This window comes from Electrona antarctica (genome assembly GCF_951216825.1).
Source record: "Electrona antarctica genome assembly, chromosome: 18".
In the NCBI taxonomy this organism is placed as follows: Eukaryota; Metazoa; Chordata; class Actinopteri; order Myctophiformes; family Myctophidae; genus Electrona; species Electrona antarctica.
Window position 1 is genome coordinate 6156582 of NC_136799.1, and position 25000 is coordinate 6181581.

At 47.0% G+C, this 25000-nt stretch overlaps 2 protein-coding genes across 2 annotated transcripts in view; both read left to right on the forward strand.

Moving 5' to 3' along the window:
- Positions 1 to 25000, forward strand: part of kiaa0586 (KIAA0586 ortholog) — a 123706-nt gene that overhangs the window by 34697 nt on the left and 64009 nt on the right. Inside the window, exons 12-15 of the mRNA XM_079528467.1 lie at positions 21540 to 21705; positions 22263 to 22388; positions 24072 to 24277; positions 24682 to 24757. Of these exons, the coding sequence (XP_079384593.1) occupies positions 21540 to 21705; positions 22263 to 22388; positions 24072 to 24277; positions 24682 to 24757 (574 nt within the window). The remainder of the gene's footprint in view (positions 1 to 21539; positions 21706 to 22262; positions 22389 to 24071; positions 24278 to 24681; positions 24758 to 25000) is intronic.
- irf2bpl (interferon regulatory factor 2 binding protein-like) lies at positions 1649 to 3784 on the forward strand (the record flags this gene model as incomplete). The annotated part of the gene is made up of 1 exon (XM_079528468.1): positions 1649 to 3784. One exon carries the CDS (start codon positions 1649 to 1651, stop codon positions 3782 to 3784), a length of 2136 nt encoding a protein of 711 aa, XP_079384594.1.

Below are 25000 nucleotides of genomic sequence, written 5' to 3' on the forward strand. Positions count from 1 at the left end.
GGAGGTTGTGTTGTATGGCTGCGCAATGATAGGACCATCATTTTGAAAGATATTAGTGGAAATATCGTATCTGCGTTTAGAGATGGTGATCGATCGGTCATATCGGCCAATATTGGTCGGCAATTTACCCCATATCTGGAGAAACCGATCTTTTACACCATTTAAGTGGTATAAAAGTCAATCAGATATCTATTATAATATCATTTTACATCTTAGTGACGGGCCTAAACATTCTCCCCTTCCTCCCCACGCACACGGGAACAGTTTTGACATATAATAATTTTGGAAATATTCAAATTTGCCCCCTTACGCGCAAGATCGGTACCGGCCGATCATGAGAAAAACAATCGGTCAATCAGTCGCAAAAAACCTGATCGGAGAATCCCTAACTGCGTTGAAACCCCCACGACGCGTTGCAAAGCAACACACCACGTCGTGAGTTTGTGTATATATGCTGCCACACACACACACACACACACACACACACACACACCCCTCTTATTATACATGCAATGACCTACGCGCTTTCTGTCCTCCTAATACTGACAGACAGACAGACAGACAGACAGACAGACACCCCCCTCCAGAGAGAGATGGAGGGGATGCAGCAGAGGAGATGGAGGAGGGGTGGCATACTGTGTGTGTGTGTGTGTGTGCGTGTGCGTGTTGCGTGTGCGTGTGCGTGTGCGTGTGTGTGTGTGTGTGCGTGTGCGTGTGCGCGCGCCTCATGTGCAATTTGTGGTAAACAGGCAGCGAGGCTGAATATTCAGTGTGGTCGAATTCACGAGGAAAAGCTGCCTAGCAACACACACGCACACACACACACACGCACACACACGCACACACACGGAGAGTGCTTTGTGTGTGTGTGTGTGTTATGCGGTTTTGTCTCATAGAATAAAAGTGGACCGATAGATTGTTTCAATCAGATCATTTCTTTGACATTTGCAAAGGACACAAATGACAGACCAGACCAGTAATAATTCCAGAGTATTACTCTGCTCTCTCTCTCCATTCACAAGATTGGGGGAGGGTGACAGAGAGAGAGAGCTAACAAGTGCTACTGTCATCCATCTCTTTCAAAGCAGCAGAACGATGCGCCCACGTCACCTAGCCAGTCAAGTGACGTCATTCACAGTGTGTGGGTGGGTGGGTTGGTGTGTGTGTGTGTGTGTGTGTGAGAGAGAGAGAGAGAGAGAGAGAGAGAGAGAGAGAGAGAGAGAGAGAGAGAGAGAGAGAGAGAGAGAGAGAGAGAGAGAGAGAGCGAGGAGGGAAAGAGGAGAGGGGGACACAAACAGAATTCCTCAGCCGGTCTAGAGGCAGGATGTGAGGAGATGAGACGCTCGCGCACACGCACATACATGCACACTCAACAGGGCACGGCACACACACGCGCACATACATGCACACCCACAGGACACGACGCATCGGCTCCGTGCGCTGAGGAAGAAGCTGGAGCAGTCATTTACAAACGGCAACAACAACAACAGCGGCAGCAGCAGCGGACGTAAGGAGAAAGGGGGAATATCTTTCTTTCTCTCTCTCTCTTAATCTCTCCCCCCGGTGGGGGAACGGAAACGAGAAAAAAACACGCAATCCGTCGGGCCGTTGTCCGTGCGGAGAAGAAGACAACAGCGCCGCCGCCGCCATGTCTTCCACGCAGGTGTCGTCGTCGCGGCGCCAGTCGTGCTACCTGTGCGACCTGCCCCGCATGCCCTGGGCCATGATCTGGGACTTCAGCGAGGCCGTGTGCCGCGGCTGCGTCAACTACGAGGGAGCCGACCGCATCGAGTTCGTCATCGAGACCGCGCGGCACCTGAAGCGAGCTCACGGCCTCCAGGATGCCGCCGGCAGGGCCGGCGGTGGCCCCGGGGGGCTGCCCCAGCAGCAGCAGCAGCAGCACCAGACGTCCGCGGCCAAGAGCCACGCTCCCCCGGGGGGGATGCTCCCGGGGAAAGAGCCAACGGGGGCGGTCGGACAGCTCAACCACGTGGACGGAGCGGGGAAGCAGCCTCAGCAGCCCGGCTTGGACCGCTACTCGATAGGCTCTGACGGCAGAGGGAGGTTTGACTATTCCATCGGACCGCACGGCGGCGGCAGCAGCAGCGCCAGGCTGCCCAACGGCTTCTCCAAATCGGATGACGGCCCACCGGAGCTGAACCGACAGAGTCCAAACGCGCGGAGCAGAAGTCACGGGCTCGTGGCGGTGCCGGGCCAGCTGAACGTTCCGCCCAACCTGCTGCCACAGACGCTGCTGAACGGACCGGCCGCGGCAGCGGGGATGGCGGCCCCGCATGCGGGCATCTCGAGCCGCGGGGCTCCACAGAGCTCCATGGTCGGGCCGGGCGGCGCCTCTCTCTCCATGGCCGCGCAGGGACTGGCGGAGCCGGGAGGGAAGCGGCCGGGCTCGGTGTCCAGCACCGACCAGGACCGGGAGCTGAAGGAGAAGCAGCGGAACGCCGAGGTGCTGTCGGAGCTGAGCGAGAGCCTCCGGAACCGGCAGGAGGAATGGACGAGCCGGCCCAAGGCGGTGAGGGACACGCTGGTCACGCTGTCCAACTGCGCGCCGTTCGACGTGCGCTTCAAGAAGGACCACGGCCTGGTCGGCAGGGTGTTCGCCTTCGACGCCGTATCCAAACCGGGCCTGGACTACGAGCTGAAGATCTTCGTCGAGTACCCGAGCGGCTCCGGCACCGTCTTCTCCAGTGCGTCGGGGGTCGCCAAGCAGATGTACCAGGACTGCATGAAGGACTTCGGTCGAGGTTTGTCTTCCGGGTTTAAATATCTGGAGTATGAGAAGAAGCACGGCTCCGGGGACTGGAGGCTGCTGGGCGACCTTCTCCCCGAGGCCCTGCGTTTCTTCAAGGAGGGTCTAGGAGGGGACATGCTGCCGCAGCCGCACATAGACGGCAGCTGTCCCCTGCTGCCCACCTCCCTGCCCATGCCCGGCGCTCGCTCCCTGGCCGCCGGCGGCAGCGGCGGAGGCGGCAGCAACAACCCGAGGACCGGCGGCAGGAAACGCAAAGCCTCCCCGGAGCCGGACTCCGCCGACGGGGGTCTGAAGGCGAGCGAGGACCACCAGACGCAGAGGACGCAGTGGATGAACAGCCAGTCCTCTCACGGTGGGGGAGGAGGAGGAGGAGGAGGTGGCGGGGGACCCCAGCCTCCTCTGGGGCCAGGAGGACATCCCAGCATCCACGCGCAGTCCCCCGAATCCTCCTCCTCCTCCTCCTCGGCGCAGCAGCCGCCGCAGAACGGACAGTCCCCGATGGCGGCGCTCATGTCTGTGGCGGACACGCTGGGTCCCAACGCCGTGCCGCACTCCCCGAAGCAGGACAGGGACTCCGTGCACTCCACCACCTCGTCCTCCAGACACAACAGCAGCAGCCCCGTGTCGCCGGCCTCCGTGTCCGGCCAGCGGCGCCTGTCCTCGCGCAACGGCGACCTCGGCGTCCCGTCCCAGTCCGGCATGGACCACCAACAGGCCCAGAACATTCCCGACTCTCCCACCATGGCCAACAACGGGCCTCTGTGCTGCACCATCTGCCACGAGCGGCTGGAGGACACGCATTTCGTCCAGTGCCCCTCCGTCCCCAACCACAAGTTCTGCTTCCCGTGCTCCCGGGAGAGCATCAAGGCGCAGGGAGCCACCGGGGAGGTGTACTGCCCCAGCGGGGAGAAGTGCCCGCTGGTGGGCTCCAACGTGCCTTGGGCGTTCATGCAGGGAGAGATAGCGACCATTCTGGCAGGAGATGTGAAGGTAAAAAAGGAAAGAGACCCCTGATCATACAAAAAAAAAAAGAAGAAAGAAAAAACTTTAATATTAGAAAATACAAAACTCTTGGTATCCGATTAGTAGAAGATATTGATTGAAAAGATGGGGTCGCACACAAGAAACGGCTCCTTTTATTAAACAGCTATATTTATTTATTCCCATAATAGTATGTCGTTTTTTTTTCTTCTTTCTTATCTTATCCTCATAATACAGTCTCAACCTATTTAGCTTCAAGGACCCTCCATTTGACATGCATTAGGCCACGGACCCCCTTTTGATACCATTTATTTTATTTGCTTGTATTTTGTCATTTGGTCCAGAGAATACCTTTTAATGTCCATGTACTCGCAGATATAGAGATTGTGGTCAAAACAGGCTTCTGTACGTTCTCTAGGTGTATTTACCTGTACTGTACATGTCATATGAGGGTGAAGATCAACTATCAGTCATTTAGCTGGGGACCCCCTGGGGACCCCCTGGGGACAGAATGTTGGCTTCCTTCGTTTTCTGAAATAAATATTTTCACGATTTTTCGAAAAATAGCAGACCTACAAGCTTGTAGCGCGCCACTCGGTGGCGCGCTATGAGCTTGTAGGTCTGCTATTTTCCAATAGCTAAATTATAACAATGTTTAAAACACCAAAAGGGGTTCCCGCCCAAAATGGGTTAATGGGTGATGTGATTACAGTGAAAGGGGTACAGTATAGGAGGATCTTCAAGGCAAAAAGGATCACTTTTTTTTTTTTAGCAGACGGCGTTTGGATCCTCACAGGGTCATCATGGGGTCAGTATGTATGTAGTAGTGACCTAATGAAGGTCCTGTGAGGTCCGTCTACCTCATGAAGTGCTTCTTTGCCTTGAAGACTTGAAGGTGTGTGAGTTTGACCTCTTTAGGCAGATTCTACAAATGTCTTCTGCTGAATCCTAACGGTTTTCTGAAAAACGTATGTTGCTATTATAGCAGTGGTTCTCAAACCTTTTCATGTAAAGAACCAAACGTATGTTGCTATTATAGCAGTGGTTCTCAAACCTTTTCATGTCAAGAACCAAACGTATGTTGCTATTATAGCAGTGGTTCTCAAACCTTTTCATGTCAAGAACCAAACGTATGTTGCTATTATAGCAGTGGTTCTCAAACCTTTTCATGTCAAGAACCAAACGTATGTTGCTATTATAGCAGTGGTTCTCAAACCTTTTCATGTAAAGAACCAAACGTATGTTGCTATTATAGCAGTGGTTCTCAAACCTTTTCATGTCAAGAACCAAACGTATGTTGCTATTATAGCAGTGGTTCTCAAACCTTTTCATGTCAAGAACCAAACGTATGTTGCTATTATAGCAGTGGTTCTCAAACCTTTTCATGTCAAGAACCCCCACAAAATGATAAGTATTTGGCCGCGAGCGTGGAACCCCCCCCCCCCCCCCATCTCTAAAAGATGTTGTGCCCAGGGACACCCAGAAGCAAAGAATTCAGTAAAACATTTGCACTTCAAAATGTTCACGTTTATTTTCAAAAATAGCAGATCTACGAGCTTTTATTTTATCTGCTATTTTTGAATAGCCAAAAAATGTAATATGGATTTTAAAAAAAATGGCACTTATGCTTTCCTGGCCTTAATAATGGGCTCAATACTAGTTTATTTGGCCTAGCATCCACTGTCAATGTGCGTGCAATTAATTTGGTATGCTTTGATGATGACAGGATTTTATGTTCACATCAGTTGATCAGTAAAGATTAGATCAGGGGTTCTCAACCAGTGGTCCAGGGACCACCAGTGGTCCTTGAGGGGGTTCCAGGTGGTCCCCAGCTAAATGATGGAGAGTTGGTCTGGATTAGATCTTTAACTTTTGAGAGTGTAAAATTCAACCAAATCGATCCTTATTAGGGCTCCACTTAGTTTCATTTTCACGCTCTCAAGAGTTAAAATATTGTTCAACATCTGCACTACTAAATTTTTCGACGAAGATGTCTACACAATATTAGAGAATGTAGAATAATTTATACTTTGATCAACCTTGTTTACCTGTTATCTTAACTTTTGGGTGCGAGAGGCTAAATCTCTCCGAATTAACAAAACACTGAATAAATACTGGACCTTGATATGAAAAGGGTTGAAATCCACCGGATTAGATCATGTCAGGTATTCCTCATGACAAAGCTCATTGGATTAGATCATGTCAGGTATTCCTCATGACAAAGCTCATTGGATTAGATCATGTCAGGTATTCCTCATGACAAAGCTCATTGGTGTACAAAGTACTCAAGTCAAAGTATAGATACTCCTGGTCAAATAAAACTCAACTACAAGTCAAAGTTGTTCAGTTCAAATTTGTACTTGGTTGTTGTAATATTGTGACATGGCATAAGGTGTTGAATTTTCCTATTTATTAAAAAAAAAAAAAAAAAGTTATTTATTTTATCTTCTTGGGGGAGAACAAAACATATTGTATTGATAATATCTATCTATCTATTTATATCATTTGGTCAAAAATATTGCGGTTTTGTCCAATATCGCCCAGCCTTACTCTATTGCCTGTGTTGATCATTGTCTATGAATGACTGAGGTTCCCATAGCCTACCAAAGGTTTGTTTGAGTACTTATTTATTTCTTTGTTTGTTTTAGTTTAGTTAATATTCCTGTCAAAACTATGAATACTCCGTGTCAGAATGAATGAACTAAATACAGTACAATATGTTTAAAACACACAGATTATCTCATTTTATACTGATGTGAAACTATGCTGGGAACATCTGACACATAAGAAAACTAACTATTCTCTTAGGCCTGACATCGAAATTTAAAAAATGTCTTCAAAATCCTGACAGTTTTCTGAAAAACCTTATGTTTCTGTTTCAGTGGTGCTCAATATTTCATGTCAAGGACCCCCAAAATTATATGTAATATGCCTCCCCCCCCCCCCCCCCCCCCCATCTGAAAATATGTTGTTCCAGGGACCTCCCAGAAGCAAAGATTTGAGTTAAAATGTCTAATAATATATATTCAAAGATTTGCGCCACATTTTCACGATTTTTCAAAAATAGCAGACCTACAAGCTCGTAGCTCTGCTATTTTTCAATAGCTAAAGTATAACATAATGCTTGAAACACCAAAAGGGGTTCCCGCCCCAAAATGGGTTAAAACAAAACGGATTACTGTTAAACGGTAAAGAGCTCTATATGGGGACATATGGACACCCCATACTGGGCCCAGTATGGGGTGTTTGTTCAGTATAGCAGGAGTCTCCCAATCCATATCTCCAGCTCTTCAGTAAAAAATAAAACACATTTTCAGGTGGGACACCGATTTCATCCAATCAGGAGAGAGAACCCATTTATCAGCATCGATTTTATAGTCTTCCAATTCCGTCTGCTCATTGTTTTGCTTTGGGTACGCAGAAAAGCGCTATATAAGTTTGAGATATTATTTTGTAATCATCCCTTCCAATTTCACTTACAGCACCTTTTAAAGTACCCGTCAAAATTAACTATAAACTATTATGGGAATAATACAAGTACACGTTCAATAAAGAAGTATTTTCTTTTTCTTAATAAATGAGGAACAGAACTCTTGTCTTTGCCGCCCTCCTTCCCCTTCCAAAATAGAGAGAGAGTTGACATGAATTATAGTCTGGAAAATGATATAAATATATTAAATATACATGTGAATATTTCAGCAACTGACAACGTGTGGATGTAATGAAGAGAAAAGAGAAACGAAAGGAGGAAAAAAAAACAGACTTGGTTGTCTGAATCCTCTGGTTTTGGTGAAGGACGTTCCTCTAGTGATGCTATGTGACGGTACAAGGATGCTGGTTGTTGTCATGACGATGCCATGTTGTGTTTATGACTGACTGACAGACAGACAGACAGACACTGACTGTTTGACTACATCACAATGTGCTGTCAAACTTAATACTGCTGGCTGACTGACAGGAAAGTCAAATGAAAATATACATCATGTCCAAGCCATTTCAACTGTTGTTTTTGTGGGGTTTTTTAAGAACACATTAAGGAAATTTATTTCATCAGATTTTCGTGAATAATTTCAATAACTTATTTTTTCATTTTTTTTTAAATATTTTCTACGGAGAAGGGTTATGTTATTTTTGTGTGTGTGTGTGTGATTTGGTCTCAGCCGTCAGACCCTCTTAGGGGCCGTTTTAAACCACTTTGCACTCTTATCCACTGCACTTAGTTGCCCGGAGGGAGTCCCCCAAGGCTCCACACTGGGCCCCCTCCTGTTTTCTCTCTACACCAGGGGTTCTCAAACTCTGTTTTTGTACCAGGACCCCTTTTCCCATTTCATGAGGTGAAATGTGTTTGCCGACCCCACACTTGACTTGTAAAGCAATTTCTAAGTTTAAAGATGGAGTGCCGTCACGTGATCTTTGTACTCTTTCTGTTTTGTATGCGTCTATGGAGTTAAAGGACCACTTCACCACTTTTCAACCCATCTTCATATAATAGGTCCTCACTAATAATCATGAAAAAAATCACACCCGTGTGAACTGAGTGGTGTAAGGTCTTATATAGACTGATCAGCTGTGGTCTGACGTAATGTCTGACGTAATGAAATCACACCCGTGTGAACTGGGTGACCATAGCAACCGTGCTCATTTTTTTAGCACAGACAGACAGACAGACAGACTAACAAAGCCAGTTGTAGGAGTGGTTTACACCACTCAAAAAATGGTGCAATTTTCTTCTACTCGGTCTGTGTCTCATAGGAGGGGTGTGGGCAGTTCAGAAACCGTCTTCCAGTGACATCATCGATGGGGAATACAAGCTAATAAAAACTGCAGGCTTTCCAGTCCTGAAAAGTTGCAATGCGAAAATGGAAGCCATCGTTCTCACGATAGTTTCATGCCTTTCATCATTAGGCATCTAAACATGCCTAATGATGATGTCACTGGAAGACGGTTTCTAAACTGCCCACAGCCCTCCTATGAGACACAGACAGTAGAAAAAAATCGTGCCATTTTATCATGATTATTAGTGAGGACCTATTATATGAAGATAGGTTGAAAAGTGGTGAAGTGGTCCTTTAACATTACTCTAATAGACCCGCGGGTGTGTTTTTAATATTCAAATATGTCTTCCCTGTGTATTTTTGGTTTCTTCCTGAAAGCTGAAAGCCTTTGAGTCAAAAGGCCCGATCATGATACAACAACAGCTGTGGGCGTGGCTTCAGTTCAGGTGGGCGGTGCTAAGTTGATACATGTATACTTAATGAACTGGTGGGTGTGGCCACATAAAAACATCATTCTAACACTTTCTGTACACTTGGAAAAAAAAAAATCTTCCTCCTACTATAATTATAATACCCTGATGATCATGTTTCAGGGGGGGAAAAAAGTCACGGCACACCATCTTTAAACGGCACTTTATTTAAAAATAAATTAAAGGTTTCATGTCATTAATTTTTTATTTATTTTTTTAGGTTTTATGGCCTAAATTTCACCCAAAAAAACCTGAACTTTGAACATTCAGTGGTCTTTCTGTGGTCTGGGGTTTTCTCTGGGGTTTGGAAGCCTTTTGAGATGCAATGAAAACAGTGACATCTGCTGGCAAATCCCATTGACAGCACAAACAGCAGGAAAATCAGAGCACTTGTTTGAGCCAGAAAACCCCAGACCACAGAAAATCTACTGAATGTTAAAAGTTCAGGTTTTTTTGGGGTGCAATTGAGCTCAGAAAACCTATAAAAAAAAACAAGAAAAATGACAAAACCTTTTTTTTTATGTCACAATCCCAACATTGGTTAGCCTAGTGGTAAACCTTTCTGCGACCGGGTGCTTTGGTTTACTTATTTAAATATTTGAAAATGTGTTTTTTCCTGCTGATTTTGTGTCTACTCAACGTAAAAAAAAACAGAGAATGCATCGATGTGAAAGCATTTAAAAAACAAATAAAACAGGCTTATCAATGTGTGACTGACTGCTCACCTTCCCATGACCCCACATGGGGTCCTGGCCCATAGTTTGAGAACCTCTGCTCTACAATAAGTATCTTTGCCAAAAAAAATAGCCGATCCAACGCGTGGAAGTGCAACACATTGTGAGCGACGCGTATAGGTCGGCTATTTTTGTAGTATGTTGACTCCAGAATATTGGGACGCGAGGGTTGAAACGGAGCATAATGGTCGTTGGACACCGAGGGTTGAGGTGGTGAAACGGAGCATAATGGTTGAAGTGGTGAAACGGAGCATAATGGTCGTTGGACACTGAGGGTTGAAGTGGTGAAACGGAGCATAATGGTTGAAGTGGTGAAACGGAGCATAATGGTCGTTGGACACCGAGGGTTGAGGTGGTGAAACGGAGCATAATGGTTGAAGTGGTGAAACGGAGCATAATGGTCGTTGGACACCGAGGGTTGAAGTGGTGAAACGGAGCATAATGGTTGAAGTGGTGAAACGGAGCATAATGGTCGTTGGACACCGAGGGTTGAAGTGGTGAAACGGAGCATAATGGTCGTTGGACACTGAGGGTTGAGGTGGTGAAACGGAGCATAATGGTTGAAGTGGTGAAACGGAGCATAATGGTCGTTGGACACCGAGGGTTGAGGTGGTGAAACGGAGCATAATGGTTGAAGTGGTGAAACGGAGCATAATGGTCGTTGGACACCGAGGGTTGAAGTGGTGAAACGGAGCATAATGGTTGAAGTGGTGAAACGGAGCATAATGGTCGTTGGACACTGAGGGTTGAAGTGGTGAAACGGAGCATAATGGTCGTTGGACACCGAGGGTTGAAGTGGTGAAACGGAGCATAATGGTCGTTGGACACTGTGACGTCGTTGGACGTCATAATGGTCGTTGGACACTGTGACGTCACGTGGAACTGCTGTTTGGCCCTTTTTTGTTTTTTTTACGGTTCTGTAGTGACAGAAATTAATTGATATGTAACGTGCCTTGGAGTCCGTTGTAATAAAAAAAATCCATTGGTATGAAACGAGCTGCACATTTGACTTTATTTTACTGTCTGTGCATGCGTCCGTGCGTGTGTGCGTGCGTGCGAACCCTCACTCTCCAGGTTAACCATGCAGACATCTCACACACATTTCACTGCATTTTGCGCATGCAACTTGTTCTCAACATGTCACACACTGGCTGCGTACACTGCAGCAGGCATGCTCACACACACACACACACACACACACACACACACACACACACTGCTGCGTACACTGCACTGTCTGCAGCAGGCATGCTCACACACACACTGGCTGCGTACACTGCACTGTCTGCAGCAGGCATGCTCATACGCACGCACACACACACACACACACACACACTGCAGTGGGACACACATGCACAGGTTTCTGGCGCACTGAGACGTTTGGTCTGCTTTGTGCCATCGATAGATTGGATACCACCTGGACAACTGTACTGAGATTAGAGCACTTTTTAACAAAATAAATCTTCTCCCCAATCAAGGTTTCATGTCATTAATTTTCATTTATTTTTTTAGGTTTTATGACCTAAATTTCACCCAAAAAAAACCTGAACTTTGAACATTCAGTGGTCTTTCTGTGGTCTGGGGTTTTCTCTGGGGTTTGGAAGCCTTTTGAGATGCAATGAAAACAGTGACATCTGCTGGCAAATCCCATTGACAGCACAAACAGCAGGAAAATCAGAGCACTTGTTTGAGCCAGAAAACCCCAGACCACAGAAAATCTACTGAATGTTAAAAGTTCAGGTTTTTTTGGGGTGCAATTGAGCTCAGAACATCTAAAAAAAAAACAAGAAAAATTACAAAACCTTTTTTTTATGTCACAATCCCTTTAAAATAAAGCAAACATTGGTTAGCCTAGTGGTAAACCTTTCTGCGACCGGGTGCTTTGGTTTACTTATTTAAATATTTGAAAATGTGTTTTTTTCCTGCTGATTTTGTGTCTACTCAACGTAAAAAAAAACATAAAGAATGCATCGATGTGAAAGCATTTCAAAAACAAATAAAACAGGCTTCATCAATGTGTGACTGACTGCTCACCTTCCCATGACCCCACATGGGGTCCTGGCCCATAGTTTGAGAACCTCTGCTCTACAATAAGTATCTTTGCCAAAAAAAATAGCCGATCCAACGCGTGGAAGTGCAACACATTGTGAGCGACGCGTATAGGTCGGCTATTTTTGTAGTATGTTGACTCCAGGATATTGGGACGCGAGGGTTGAAACGGAGCATAATGGTCGTTGGACACTGAGGGTTGAAGTGGTGAAACGGTGGTGAAACGGAGCATAATGGTCGTTGGACACCGAGGGTTGAAGTGGTGAAACGGTGGTGAAACGGAGCATAATGGTCGTTGGACACTGAGGGTTGAAGTGGTGAAACGGTGGTGAAACGGAGCATAATGGTCGTTGGACACTGAGGGTTGAAGTGGTGAAACGGTGGTGAAACGGAGCATAATGGTCGTTGGACACTGAGGGTTGAAGTGGTGAAACGGTGGTGAAACGGAGCATAATGGTCGTTGGACACTGAGGGTTGAAGTGGTGAAACGGAGCATAATGGACGTTGGACACTGAGGGTTGAAGTGGTGAAACGGAGCATAATGGTCGTTGGACACCGAGGGTTGAAGTGGTGAAACGGAGCATAATGGTCGTTGGACACTGAGGGTTGAAGTGGTGAAACGGAGCATAATGGTCGTTGGACACCGAGGGTTGAAGTGGTGAAACGGAGCATAATGGTCGTTGGACACTGAGGGTTGAAGTGGTGAAACGGTGGTGAAACGGAGCATAATGGTCGTTGGACACTGAAGTGGTGAAACGGAGCATAATGGTCGTTGGACACTGAGGGTTGAAGTGGTGAAACGGTGGTGAAACGGAGCATAATGGTCGTTGGACACTGAAGTGGTGAAACGGAGCATAATGGTCGTTGGACACTGAAGTGGTGAAACGGAGCATAATGGTCGTTGGACACTGAAGTGGTGAAACGGAGCTAATGGTCGTTGGACACTGAGGGTTGAAGTGGTGAAACGATGGTGAAACGGAGCTAATGGTCGTTGGACACTGAGGGTTGAAGTGGTGAAACGGTGGTGAAACGGAGCATAATGGTCGTTGGACACTGAGGGTTGAAGTGGTGAAACGGTGGTGAAACGGAGCATAATGGTCGTTGGACACTGAGGGTTGAAGTGGTGAAACGGTGGTGAAACGGAGCATAATGGTCGTTGGACACTGAGGGTTGAAGTGGTGAAACGGTGGTGAAACGGAGCATAATGGTCGTTGGACACCGAGGGTTGAAGTGGTGAAACGGAGCATAATGGTCGTTGGACACTGTGACGTCACGTGGAACTGCTGTTTGGCCCTTTTTGGTTTTTTTACGGTTCTGTAGTGACAGAAATTAATTGATATGTAACGTGCCTTGGAGTCCGTTGTAATAAAAAAAATCCATTGGTATGAAACGAGCTGCACATTTGACTTTATTTTGCTGTCTGTGCGTGCGTGCGATCCCTCACTCTCCAGGTTAACCATGCAGACATCTCACACACATTTCACTGCATTTTGCGCATGCAACTTGTTCTCAACATGTCACACTGTCTGCAGCAGGCATGCACACACACACACACACACACACACACACACACACACACACACACACACACACACACACTGGCTGCGTACACTGCACTGTCTGCAGCAGGCATGCTCATACACACACACACACACACTGCACTGTCTGCAGCAGGCATGCTCATACGCACACACACACACACACACACTGCACTGTCTGCAGCAGGCATGCTCATACGCACACACACACACACACACACACTGGCTGCGTACACTGCACTGTCTGCAGCAGGCATGCTCATACGCACACACACACACACACACACACACACACTGCAGTGGGACACACATGCACAGGTTTCTGGCGCACTGAGACGTTTGGTCAGTCTGCTTTTTACCATCGATAGATTGGATACCACCGGGACAACTGTACTGAGATTAGAGCACTTTTTAACAAAATAAATCCTTTCCCCAATTTAGTCGTTAATGCCAATTGATTGTGTGTTGTGTTGTCGCTGCTGTTGGCTCACCTGCCCTGTGAGGAGCCCCCACCGGAAGGATGCCAACCTACCCCTACTAGGCTATACTCCTCCCGCCCAACACTCCCTGCTGACAGGTGCCGCCTACACTGACCAGTTGTGGTACTATAAGCCGGACACGGTGGATTCGAACCACCAGACTGTTGGTGGCAGTGGGCGGCAGTGGTTCACTGGGCGGGAGTGGCTCAGGGGTAGAGTGGCCGGACGGGATTCGCAAGGTTCCCAGTTCAATCGCGGACTCCCCCAGAGTTAGTGTCGAAGTGTCCTTGAGCAAGACTCTGAACCCCAGATTTTTCCCGATGTGCAGGTTGGTGCCTTGCATGGTTTCCTTTGGCATCGGTGTGTGAATGTGTGTGTGTGAATGGGTGAATTTACTGCACAATCTCTGTAAAGCGCCTTGGATGAAGGCACTATATAAATGCACCATTTTGGTGTTGGTGTGGAAGTCACTTTACCACTCTCTGTCCGATTTTTGATTAATCGAACAAATGTTTTCAACATTTCTTTATTTTATTTTGGCTTTAATCCTGACCATGGCTGTCTATACTAATACAATGTATACTATTACAATGTAGAATGTATGATTTGGGGCGATGTCAGAAGTAACGTTCTAACGTTCGGGCCCTGTGGCGTCCGATAGCAGGGACTGTCCCGGCTTCAAGCTGTGTGTCCCGAGTCTCCACAAATTGTACAATGCATGCACACAATCTTTGTACGTAACTACGTGCGTATGCCTGTAGTTCACGTATCTCGAGAACCGCTTCACCGACCGACTTCAACTTCGTCACGCACGTCGCGGGCGACCCGAGGGAGTTGAGTCGGATATGGGGTTGTTCAGAACCCCTGCCATGGCAATTGATTGCCATGCCAACACCAGCCTAAGGTTGATGTGACAAATTCCACAAACCTGTAATTTGATTAGTCAGTCAGTTTGCACTCTCCACAGACGTTTACCACCGAACAAGGACTGGGCACAAAAGGGACACTGACAGATGGTTACAAGGGAGTATTTATTGCATATTGGGGTTGGGACATGCATTCTCTATTTGTATCGTTCCTAACTTGCATTGTTCCCCAGTAGGCCGGTACCCGACGGGCACCGCTCTGGTATCTCTAAATCATTAACACGTCCCTGTTTTCAACCTTCACTACCAAGTTGTCCTGCTTTTTGTGGGCCTCTAGCCCCTCCTATTTTCAGCTATTAGTGTAGCTTTTCGTCCTACACAAACATTAAATTCCCATTGACAATGAATGGGGAATTTTAACGCCATAGTGTCTGAGCAAATAGGCATAGTGTCTATTTTACGTCATGATGCCCCTCGCTTCACACGATTTTTATAATCATAATAAAACATCTAATATTTAGTTATTTTCTTTCAGCAGTTGCACCGTGTACACACGGACATGTGTCGAGTTCTGTTCATGTGCTCAAACATCGGAAAACGATGAATTCCAAGAATTCAGTCTGAATTCAAACGCTGATCTGTTGTGTCCGTCAATCAGTCCTTGCCTGTGTGTGTGCGCAGCAACACCTAATGGTGTGTAATAGTAGTCGTCTGTCCGTAGTAGTAGTATGTTAATAGTAAGATATATATATAGTAGTAGTAGTGTAGTTAATACTAAGATCTGTAGTAGTAGTAGTCTAGTATGTTAATAGATCTTGGTGCATTGCAGTAGAGTTCTGTCTTTGTGACGAGGAGCTCTCTCTCTCTCTCTCCCGCTGTCTCTGTCTGTCTGTCTGTCTGTCTGTCTGTCTGTCTGTCTGTCTCTGTCTGTCTGTCTGTCTCTGTCTGTCTGTCTGTCTGTCTGTCTGTCTGTCTGTCTGTCTGTCTGTCTGTCTGTCTGTCTGTCTCTGTCTGTCTGTCTGTCTGTCTTTCTCTCTGTCTGTCTGTCTCTCTGTCTGTGTTCATTGCCATGCTAACATAACACACACACACACACACACACACACACACACACAGTGAGTAGTAGTGATAGTTAAGGTGCCCTTGTCTTTACAGGCAGTTGCTTTGCAGCGTGCATGTTAAATTCAACACACACACACTGTATCAATGTGTTTGTGTGAGAGAGTGTGTGCACGTGCGTGAGCGCATGTTACGTGTGTGTAGTAGTACTGCAGTGTCATAGGGAGTGGCATCACTTCCCTTCAGACAGACTCTCTCTCTCTCTCTCTCTCTCTCTCTCTCTCTCTCTCTCTCTCTCTCTCTCTCTCTCTCTCTCTCTCTCTCTCTCTCTGTCTCTCTCTCTCTCTCTCTCTCTCTCTCTCTCTCTCTCTCTCTCTCTCTCTCCATCTCTAGATCTCTCTCTCTCTCTCTCTCTCTCTCTCTCTCTCTCTCTCTCTCTCTCTCTCTCTCTCTCCTGTATCTGTGACTCTCTCGCTCTCTCTCTCTCTCTCTCTCTCTCTCTCTCTCTCTCTCTCTCTCTCTCTCTCCTGTATCTGTGACTCTCTCTCTGTCTTCCAATTGAATTTAATTCAAAGGAATAAAGACAGACAGAGCTGTGTCACATTACAATTTAGCAGACTGTCTCTGTCGGTCTCCCTACCGCTGTCTCTCACACACACACACACACACACACACACACACACACACACACACACACACACACACACACACACACACACACACACACACACACACACACTATCCAGGGGTTACTGTGCTGTGCAGTGTTGCCATGGTTACCCCCTCCTCCAACCCAAAACATGATTTATTCAGGAATGTTGCAGACAGACAGACAGGCAGGTAGGCAGACAGACAGGTTGTAGGATTGCACATTGCTATGGAAACCGCAGGTGCATCGTATTACAACCATATAATGTTTATTTCATACGTGTGTGTGTGTGTGTGTGTGTGCATGCATGCGTGCACGTGTGTGTGTGCAGCAAAGGGTTATTCTCCCAGATTCTATTCCTTCGCCTGTTGGCCATTTATAGACGATGATGTCAGCATCTCCAGCGTGGAATCTGGAATGTGAACGACCCCCCCCATTCTTTCCTTGTGTCAGACTGACCAATGAACACGCTGGAGACACAGGCGTGTCTCCTCTCCTCTACCCTCCCCTCCCCTCCATTCCTTTTTCCTGTCCTCTCCTCTCCCTCCTATACCCTCCTATACCCTCCTCTCCTCTCCCCTCCATTCCTCTCCTCTCCCCTCCATTCCTCTCCTCTCCCCTCCATTCTCCTCTCCTCTCCTGTCCTCTCCTCTCCCTCCTATACCCTCCTCTCCTCTCCTCTCCCCTCCATTCCTCTCTCTCCTCTCCTCTCCTCCTCTCCCCTCCATTCCTCTCCTCTCCTCTCCCCTCCATTCCCCTCTCCTCTCCTCTCCTCTCCTCTCCTCTCCCCTCCATTCCTCTCTCCTCTTCCTCTCCTCTCTCCTCTCCTCTCCTCTCCTCTCCTCTCCCCTCCTCTCCTCTCCTCTCCTCTCCTCTCCTCTCCTCTCCTCTCCTCTCCTCTCCCCTCCATTCATCTCTCCTCTCCTCCTCTCCTCTCCTTTGTTCCACAGATTTCACTTTGCTGCAGAGATCCACCCCCCCCTCTCCCCCCCCCCCCCCTCTCCCCCTCCCTTATTCCCCCTCCGCCTGTCTTTCTCACATTTCCTGTGAAACGGCAATGACCTCCGAATGTGAGGGTAGGCAGGCAGGCAGGCAGACAGACAGACAGACAGACAGACAAAGAAAGAAATGGAGAAACAGAAAGAGAGGCAGAAAGACGATAAGAAAACATGGGTGGTGAATCCCAGAAATCAGTGTGTTCTTCTAACTCTAAGCCCTTTTCATGTCAAGGTCCATTATTTATTCGGTATTTGAGCCACGGAACCACCATTTGATGACGTTTAGCCTCTCAGACCCAAAACGTAGAATATTTTCTTGTCGTTGGATAAGATTTTGTCCACAATTCCATGCTGTATTGCTGTTGGTACCATTAGGAGAGACAACAGGCAAACGTTGAATCGTGTAGACTTCTTGTAAATTAAGTAATGCAGATTAAATGAAATGAAACCAAATGGGTCCTGTACGGGTCCATTTGGTTTCATTTCACGCTCTTCAAGAGTTAAAGATCTATATAAGGGTCCATTTGGCTACCAACTCTCCATCATTTAGCTGCATGGGGACCACCTGGAACCGCCTCAAAGCTGCAGGGACCACCTGGAACCGCCTCAAAGCCACACCACTGGCTGAAAACCACTGCTCTAACCAAATAATGGTGGATACCAGATACCCCAAAAACACACCAGTGTTGTGTTGTCACCAGAGTAATATAGTAACAGAGACAGAGTGGCGACACTAGCGTTGACTCCCATTGTAACAATGGAATGCGGAAGTGCTCATTCTATCTCAATGGGATAGTTCCAATGTTTGGAACTATAGCCCATAGGCACCCGCTTAGCGGCGAGATCAAAGCGTGTCGCCACTCTCTTGCTATTCCACTCGGGTTGTCACATCATGCATGTACTGTACACAACAATGTAGTGGGAGGTAGGGATGGACCTCCTATCAGAAAATTAGAGATTAGAGCATCGTTCCCGATATCCATTCCTTGAGTCTTAATGCATCTTTTTTCCCCCTTTTTTTTACACTTGTGTGTGTGTGTGTGTGTGTGTGTGTGTGTGTGTGTGTGTGTGTGTGTGTGTGTGTGTGTGTGTGTGTGTGTGTGTGTGTGTGTGTGTGTGTGTGTGTGTGTGTGTACGCACGTCATGAACGGCTAACCCAGCTGTCAGCACGGAGATGCTGGCAGTGGTTACCATGGAAACAGAGGAATGTGTGGGGGGGTTCAAATAGCGTGAAAATAGCGCGTAGGGGAGAGAGATGTTATGAAGGCTGAGAGAGAGACAGTGTAGGAGAGACAGACAGTCGGACAGCTGAGAGGGAGACAGTGTAGGAGAGACAGACAGTAGGACAGCTGAGAGGGAGACAGTGTAGGAGAGACAGACAGTAGGACAGCTGAGAGACAGACAGTGTAGGAGAGACAGACAGTAGGACAGCTGAGAGGGAGACAGTGTAGGAGAGACAGACAGTAGGACAGCTGAGAGACAGACAGTGTAGGAGAGACAGACAGTAGGACAGCTGAGAGGGAGACGGTGTAGGAGAGACAGACAGTAGGACAGCTGAGAGGGAGACAGTGTAGGAGAGACAGACAGACAGTAGGACAGCTGAGAGGGAGACAGTGTAGGAGAGACAGACAGACAGACAGTAGGACAGCTGAGAGGGAGACAGTGTAGGATTGACAGACAGTAGGACAGCTTAGAGGGAGACAGTGTAGGAGAGACAGACAGTAGGACAGCTGAGAGGGAGACAGTGTAGGAGAGACAGACAGTAGGACAGCTGAGAGGGAGACAGTGTAGGAGAGACAGACAGTAGGACAGCTGAGAGGGAGACAGACAGTAGGACAGATGAGAGGGAGACAGTGTAGGAGAGACAGACAGACAGACAGTAGGACAGTTGAGAGGGAGACAGTGTAGGAGAGACAGACAGTAGGACAACTGAGAGGGAGACAGTGTAGGAGAGACAGACAGTAGGACAGCTGAGTGGGAGACAGTGTAGGAGAGACAGACAGACAGTAGGACAGCTGAGAGGGAGACAGTGTAGGAGAGACAGACAGACAGACAGTAGGACAGCTGAGAGGGAGACAGTGTAGCAGAGAATGACAGGACAGCTGAGAGGGAGACAGTGTAGGACAGACAGACAGTAGGACAGCTGAGAGGGAGACAGTGTAGGAGAGACAGACAGACAGACAGACAGACAGACAGACAGTAGGACAGCTGAGAGGGAGACAGTGTAGGAGAGACAGACAGACAGACAGACAGTAGGACAGCTGAGAGGGAGACAGTGTAGGAGAGACAGACAGACAGACAGTAGGACAGCTGAGAGGGAGACAGTGTAGGAGAGACAGACAGACAGTAGGACAGCTGAGAGGGAGACAGTGTAGGAGAGACAGACAGACAGACAGTAGGACAGCTGAGAGGGAGACAGTGTAGGAGAGACAGACAGACAGTAGGACAGCTGAGAGACAGACAGTGTAGGAGAGACAGACAGTAGGACAGCTGAGAGGGAGACAGTGGGTTTACAGTATGACCTGTCAAAGGTAATTTAAAGGCAGTCAAATACTGCCTTTAAATTACACACACACACACACACACACACACACACACACACACACACACACACACACACACACACACACACACACTGGTCAGGTAGAATGGGAACAATGTTGAAACACTTAAACACGTTGCCATCATGACCCCTACTGGTCATTTGGTGGGACTGCATCAAAAATACTCGAAATACCTCTATATTATCCTTCATTATGTTTCCAAGTACTGCTTGTTTTCTATCCTATACTAGAAATGTATATATATATATATATATATATATATAGACTACAACATCCATTCACAGACAATAGACTACCGTATACATTATTAGACAGTAGAAGAGTAGACCCAGAGCCATAGAGTAAGACAGAGTTCTGACAACTCCGTTCACTTCATGGGGCTTCATTCCAATAGTGGCTCTCCTACATAGACTTCTATTGGCGAAGTGCTGGGCGAAGAGTGACAATGTTTGGTTGGAGTTAGCACGCTCAGGCAGTGATAGACAATCACCCGCCAAGTAGCTTTGAAAAAAGGGACGGCCTTCTTCAGTGATTGGGCTACAGAGATGGAAGTACATTGTGAAACAAATGTGACCCAAACGGCTTCCATCTCTCACTTATTTGAGACTTGAGAGCTACTTTCGAAATGACCAGCTCAACAAGATCTACCCACCAAAAAAATATAGTATCCCATTGCTGAAAATAGTTTAAAAATAGGACGACTCTACATGAGCCGATTCTACATGGACACTTTCAAAGAAATTGGAGAAACGGCTGGATGGTACTTACACCCGCCTTCTAATGAGAGCGCAAAATCTTTCTTGGAAGAGCCACCCATCGACTAATCTAATATACGGCAACCTTCCCCGTGTTTCTTCACTAGTCCGATCCAGAAGAACACAGTTTGTCGGCCACTGCTACAGAGCTGACAATGAGGGGAAGAAGGGAAGACCCTTCTCTGGAGTCCTGCCTCAAAGCAGACCAGAGGAAGACAACTGTCTTTCCCTGATGTCATCGCTAGAGACACATGCATCAGTAAGCAGGAACTAGTGATGGCACTGAAGGACCTGGAAGTCTGGCATTGTCATTGTGAAAAATGGTCGAAAAATGATGATGATGAAAAATGTACCTGAGGGGGCTTTGGAGTAGCGGAGCTGGCATTACATATAAGACAAACGCACATGGAATGGGAAATAGAGGGGAGGAAATGGAATTGGAAGGGTTTTCTTTTCTTATATATAACTTTGTAATGTTACTGATGTTTGTGTTACAATACTTGAAAACAAAGTATTGCTTTGTGGGTTTGAGCTGCCATTTTTTCATGTCAGTCAATCAAGTCAACTTAATTCAAGTGGCAGATCTCCAAAAATATGTTTTTTTTTATATTTAAATGTTATATTTTTAGGGGAATGTCATGTGATCTACTGGTAGATCACCCTTCTGGGCAGCCCTAGTCTGAGGTCTCTGATCAACCGAGGATATATGAAATGGTTAAAAGTCTCCTTCTGTCTGTCTGTCTGTCTGTCTGTCTGTCTGTCTGTCTGTCTGTCTGTCTGTCTGTCTGTCTGTCTGTCTGTCTGTCTGTCTGTCTGTCTGTCTGTCTGTCTGTCTGTCTGTCTGTCGTGCAGAGGAACTCAACAGCACCACCCACAGGCCACTGCCACGGAAACCCACACCCGTATGGGAAGTCAGTCAAATGCTCCAGCCAATCAAAGTGAAGCTGCAGTAAGCCAAGCCAATCACGTGCTGAGGGAGATGAGTCGGCTGAGGTCAGAGGTGAAGAGCCTCCTGGCGGTGAGATACGATACAGTACTACCATACATTAATAATATACCATACAATACTTTACCGTTAATTCCACGGCCCGCTCTTCCGTAGAATTTCGCTAGGCTAACTAACTAGCCATGCTAAAAAAAGAAATCACACATCTACAGTTTCAACCTAGCATCCCTAATTTGGGCATATCATAGTTGATATTGTCCAAATTCTTAGCAAAACATTTAAAAAAAATCACACCCGTGTGAAGTGAGGGGCGCTCTTATCATTATACATCATCATACATCATCTCACACTGGCCAATCGGAATGCCTGTTGCCACAAATGTACGTCATATTTGGCGGTCATTTGACCTAATTTATCCTTTCATTGTCTATGGCAAATATGAGACGTGCTGTGGGGACAAGATGACGTAAATTTTCCCTCCATTGTCAATGGAATTTAATGTTTGTGTTGCGGACATTTTGTGGGGACAAGAGCTGTATATAGGAGGGGCTAGCACCCCTCAAAAATAGTGAAAATATCTGATCTACAAGCTCACACAACAACTAGGTTCTCTCTCTCTCTCTCTACAGGATGGTGTCTCTCTCCCCAGCTCGTCCATGGTCTGCCCTGGTCTCGGTAGTAATAGAAGCAGGGAGGTCACCTCCTCCACTCAGACCACGCCTCCTCCTGATCCTGCACCTCCCTGCTTATCCACGGTAACCAGCTCCTCCCTTCTCCTCTTCCTCTCCTGTAGTTAGACTGAGTCTGAGTTAAAGTTATGCTATTTTAGCTAGTTTAGCTGTATTTAGTAGAGATGTCCCGATACTGTATCGGTATCGGAAAAGTATCGGTATCTATCAGGCCTTATTTGTCATATCGAGTCATATCGGTATCGGCGAATATGCCAGTCTAGCCACCGATCCGACACAAGGGTAAGGGTAAGGTGTTGGGACATGTGGAGTTTGCTTTCGAGTTGCCCAAGTGCACATATGAGTGAGGAGTCTGCTATTAACACAGTTACACAGCACAAGATATATAACTAGATATAGGATCGGGAACGAAAAAAGTGTATCGGGACATCCCTAGTATTTAGTCGAGGTATTTTATGCCTATAATCAAGCCATCCAGGATCCGGGTAAATCATGACCATAAAACAATTGATTCTGTGATTATTAAAACATATTTTTTGAAAGGATCTTGGATGGCTTGATTCTAGGCTTAAATTAATTGATATCAATATTTTCGGAAATCTCTATTCTCTATGGGGAAGAATGAATGGGGCCTGGAACGATGAATGAATGAATTAATTAATTTTATTTATATAGCACCTTTCCAAACATAAAGTTACATGTGCTTACATGTGTTAAGTGCTTTACAGACAGGATTAAAATCAACAATCATAAAGAACATCAAGAACATCAGAAATAACAAAGCATAATATCACATCAAAAACACATCACGGATAGAAAGAAAGGTAAATAAATGAAAATGGAGCACAGCAAATGGCTGATCGGTTCAAACTAGGGTTGTAGTCGAGTCCACCTAGCGACCAAACGAGTCAAAGTCAAGACCAAGTCTAACGGGGGACGGGGACTGGTGGGAGTCTGGTGTCGGAGGGGGGTCGAGTCCCAGTCGGACTCGATACAGAGACCGACAGGAACCGAGACCCTAAAGGGCCGAGGTCGTGTGCACGCATCCGCCTGATGCGTGATCAACATATGGAATGAATTCTGTACTGGCCAGTGCACAGGGTTTGATGAGGTCAGTTCAACATATGGAATGTCAGAACAGGTCAGCTCCATATATGGAGATCTAAGGGTTTGAGGTCAGATGTAGAGTTGCTGGCCAATATTGATGACATCAGGGATCTCCATATATGAGCTTAATTGTGACAGCAGGTCGCATTTACTTATGACATCACCATCCCTGATGATGTCACGTGATGTCAGGACTCGACCTGGGCTTTCCCATGTATTGGGATTTTGAGTGATACACAGACTGACTGACTGACAAAAATGTCATTTCATCGTAAATGTGACCTGCAGTCGCAATCGACCTATAGCTAAGCCCCTCCCCAAACTGCTATGGTCCAATCACAGCTAAGCATAACATGGGTTAGACAAACCTCTCCACCAATAGTTTTCCTATATGATAAAACACTGTTTTAAAAAAAGAAATGCCACGCACATATTTTTCCAGTGCATATGGCAGGCCTTGTTGACGGATTTGGAAGAGATTTTGAAGGTCTGGTTCAAAAAATGAACCAGTATTTAATGTGTAAAATCCATGATATTTACATTGGAATGAATGAGCCTGGCTGGAAAGAGTCCAAGTGGGAGTGTCTAAGTGGGAGAGGGCGAGGCTTTGCTAAAGGTGAATTGTGTGTGCTTGTTTTGTAGCGTGCAGAGGAGCAGGGGGGCGGAGTACCGCGGTCTGAGGAGCAGGGGGGCGGAGTCCCGCGCTCTGTGCTGGAGGAGGCGGGGCAGGTTCTGCGGCAGGTCCGCAGGAGACGCAAGGTCGTTGAGGACAACCTGGAGGTCATGACCCGACACACGCTGCACACACAGCTGCTGAACGCACAGCTCTACGCTCTGGCACACAACAGGTGCACACACACACACACACACACAGCTCTACGCTCTGGCACACAACAGGTGCACGCACACACACACACACAGCTCTACGCTCTGGCACACAACAGGTGCACGCACACATACACACACACACACAGCTCAACGTTCTGTCACACAACAGGTGCACGCACACACACACACACACAGCTCTACGCTCTGGCACACAACAGGTGCACGCAGCCATACACACACACACACACACAGCTCAACGCTCTGTCACACAACAGGTACTGGTATGCGCACACACACACACGCTGCACGCACACCTTCTGAACGCACAGCTCTACGCTCTTGTATTAGTTCATTTTAATACATTTATTTTTGTATTGTAATTGTGTCTCGGTAGTAAAACGTTTCTTTCTTTTTTTTCTTGTAGAGATTCAAGTGAAGAAATTCGTATTAAAAAGACTGTAAACGCCTGGATCAGCACTCTGAGGTCACAGGTCACTGAGGTCAGTGTTCTGAGAGACACACAGGTCACTGAGGTCAGTGTTCTGAGAGACACACAGGTCACTGAGGTCAGTGTTCTGAGAGACACACAGGTCACTGAGGTCAGTCTGAGAGACACACAGGTCACTGAGGTCAGTCTGAGAGACACACAGGTCACTGAGGTCACTCTGAGAGACACACAGGTCACTGAGGTCAGTCTGAGAGACACACAGGTCACTGAGGTCAGTCTGAGAGACACACAGGTC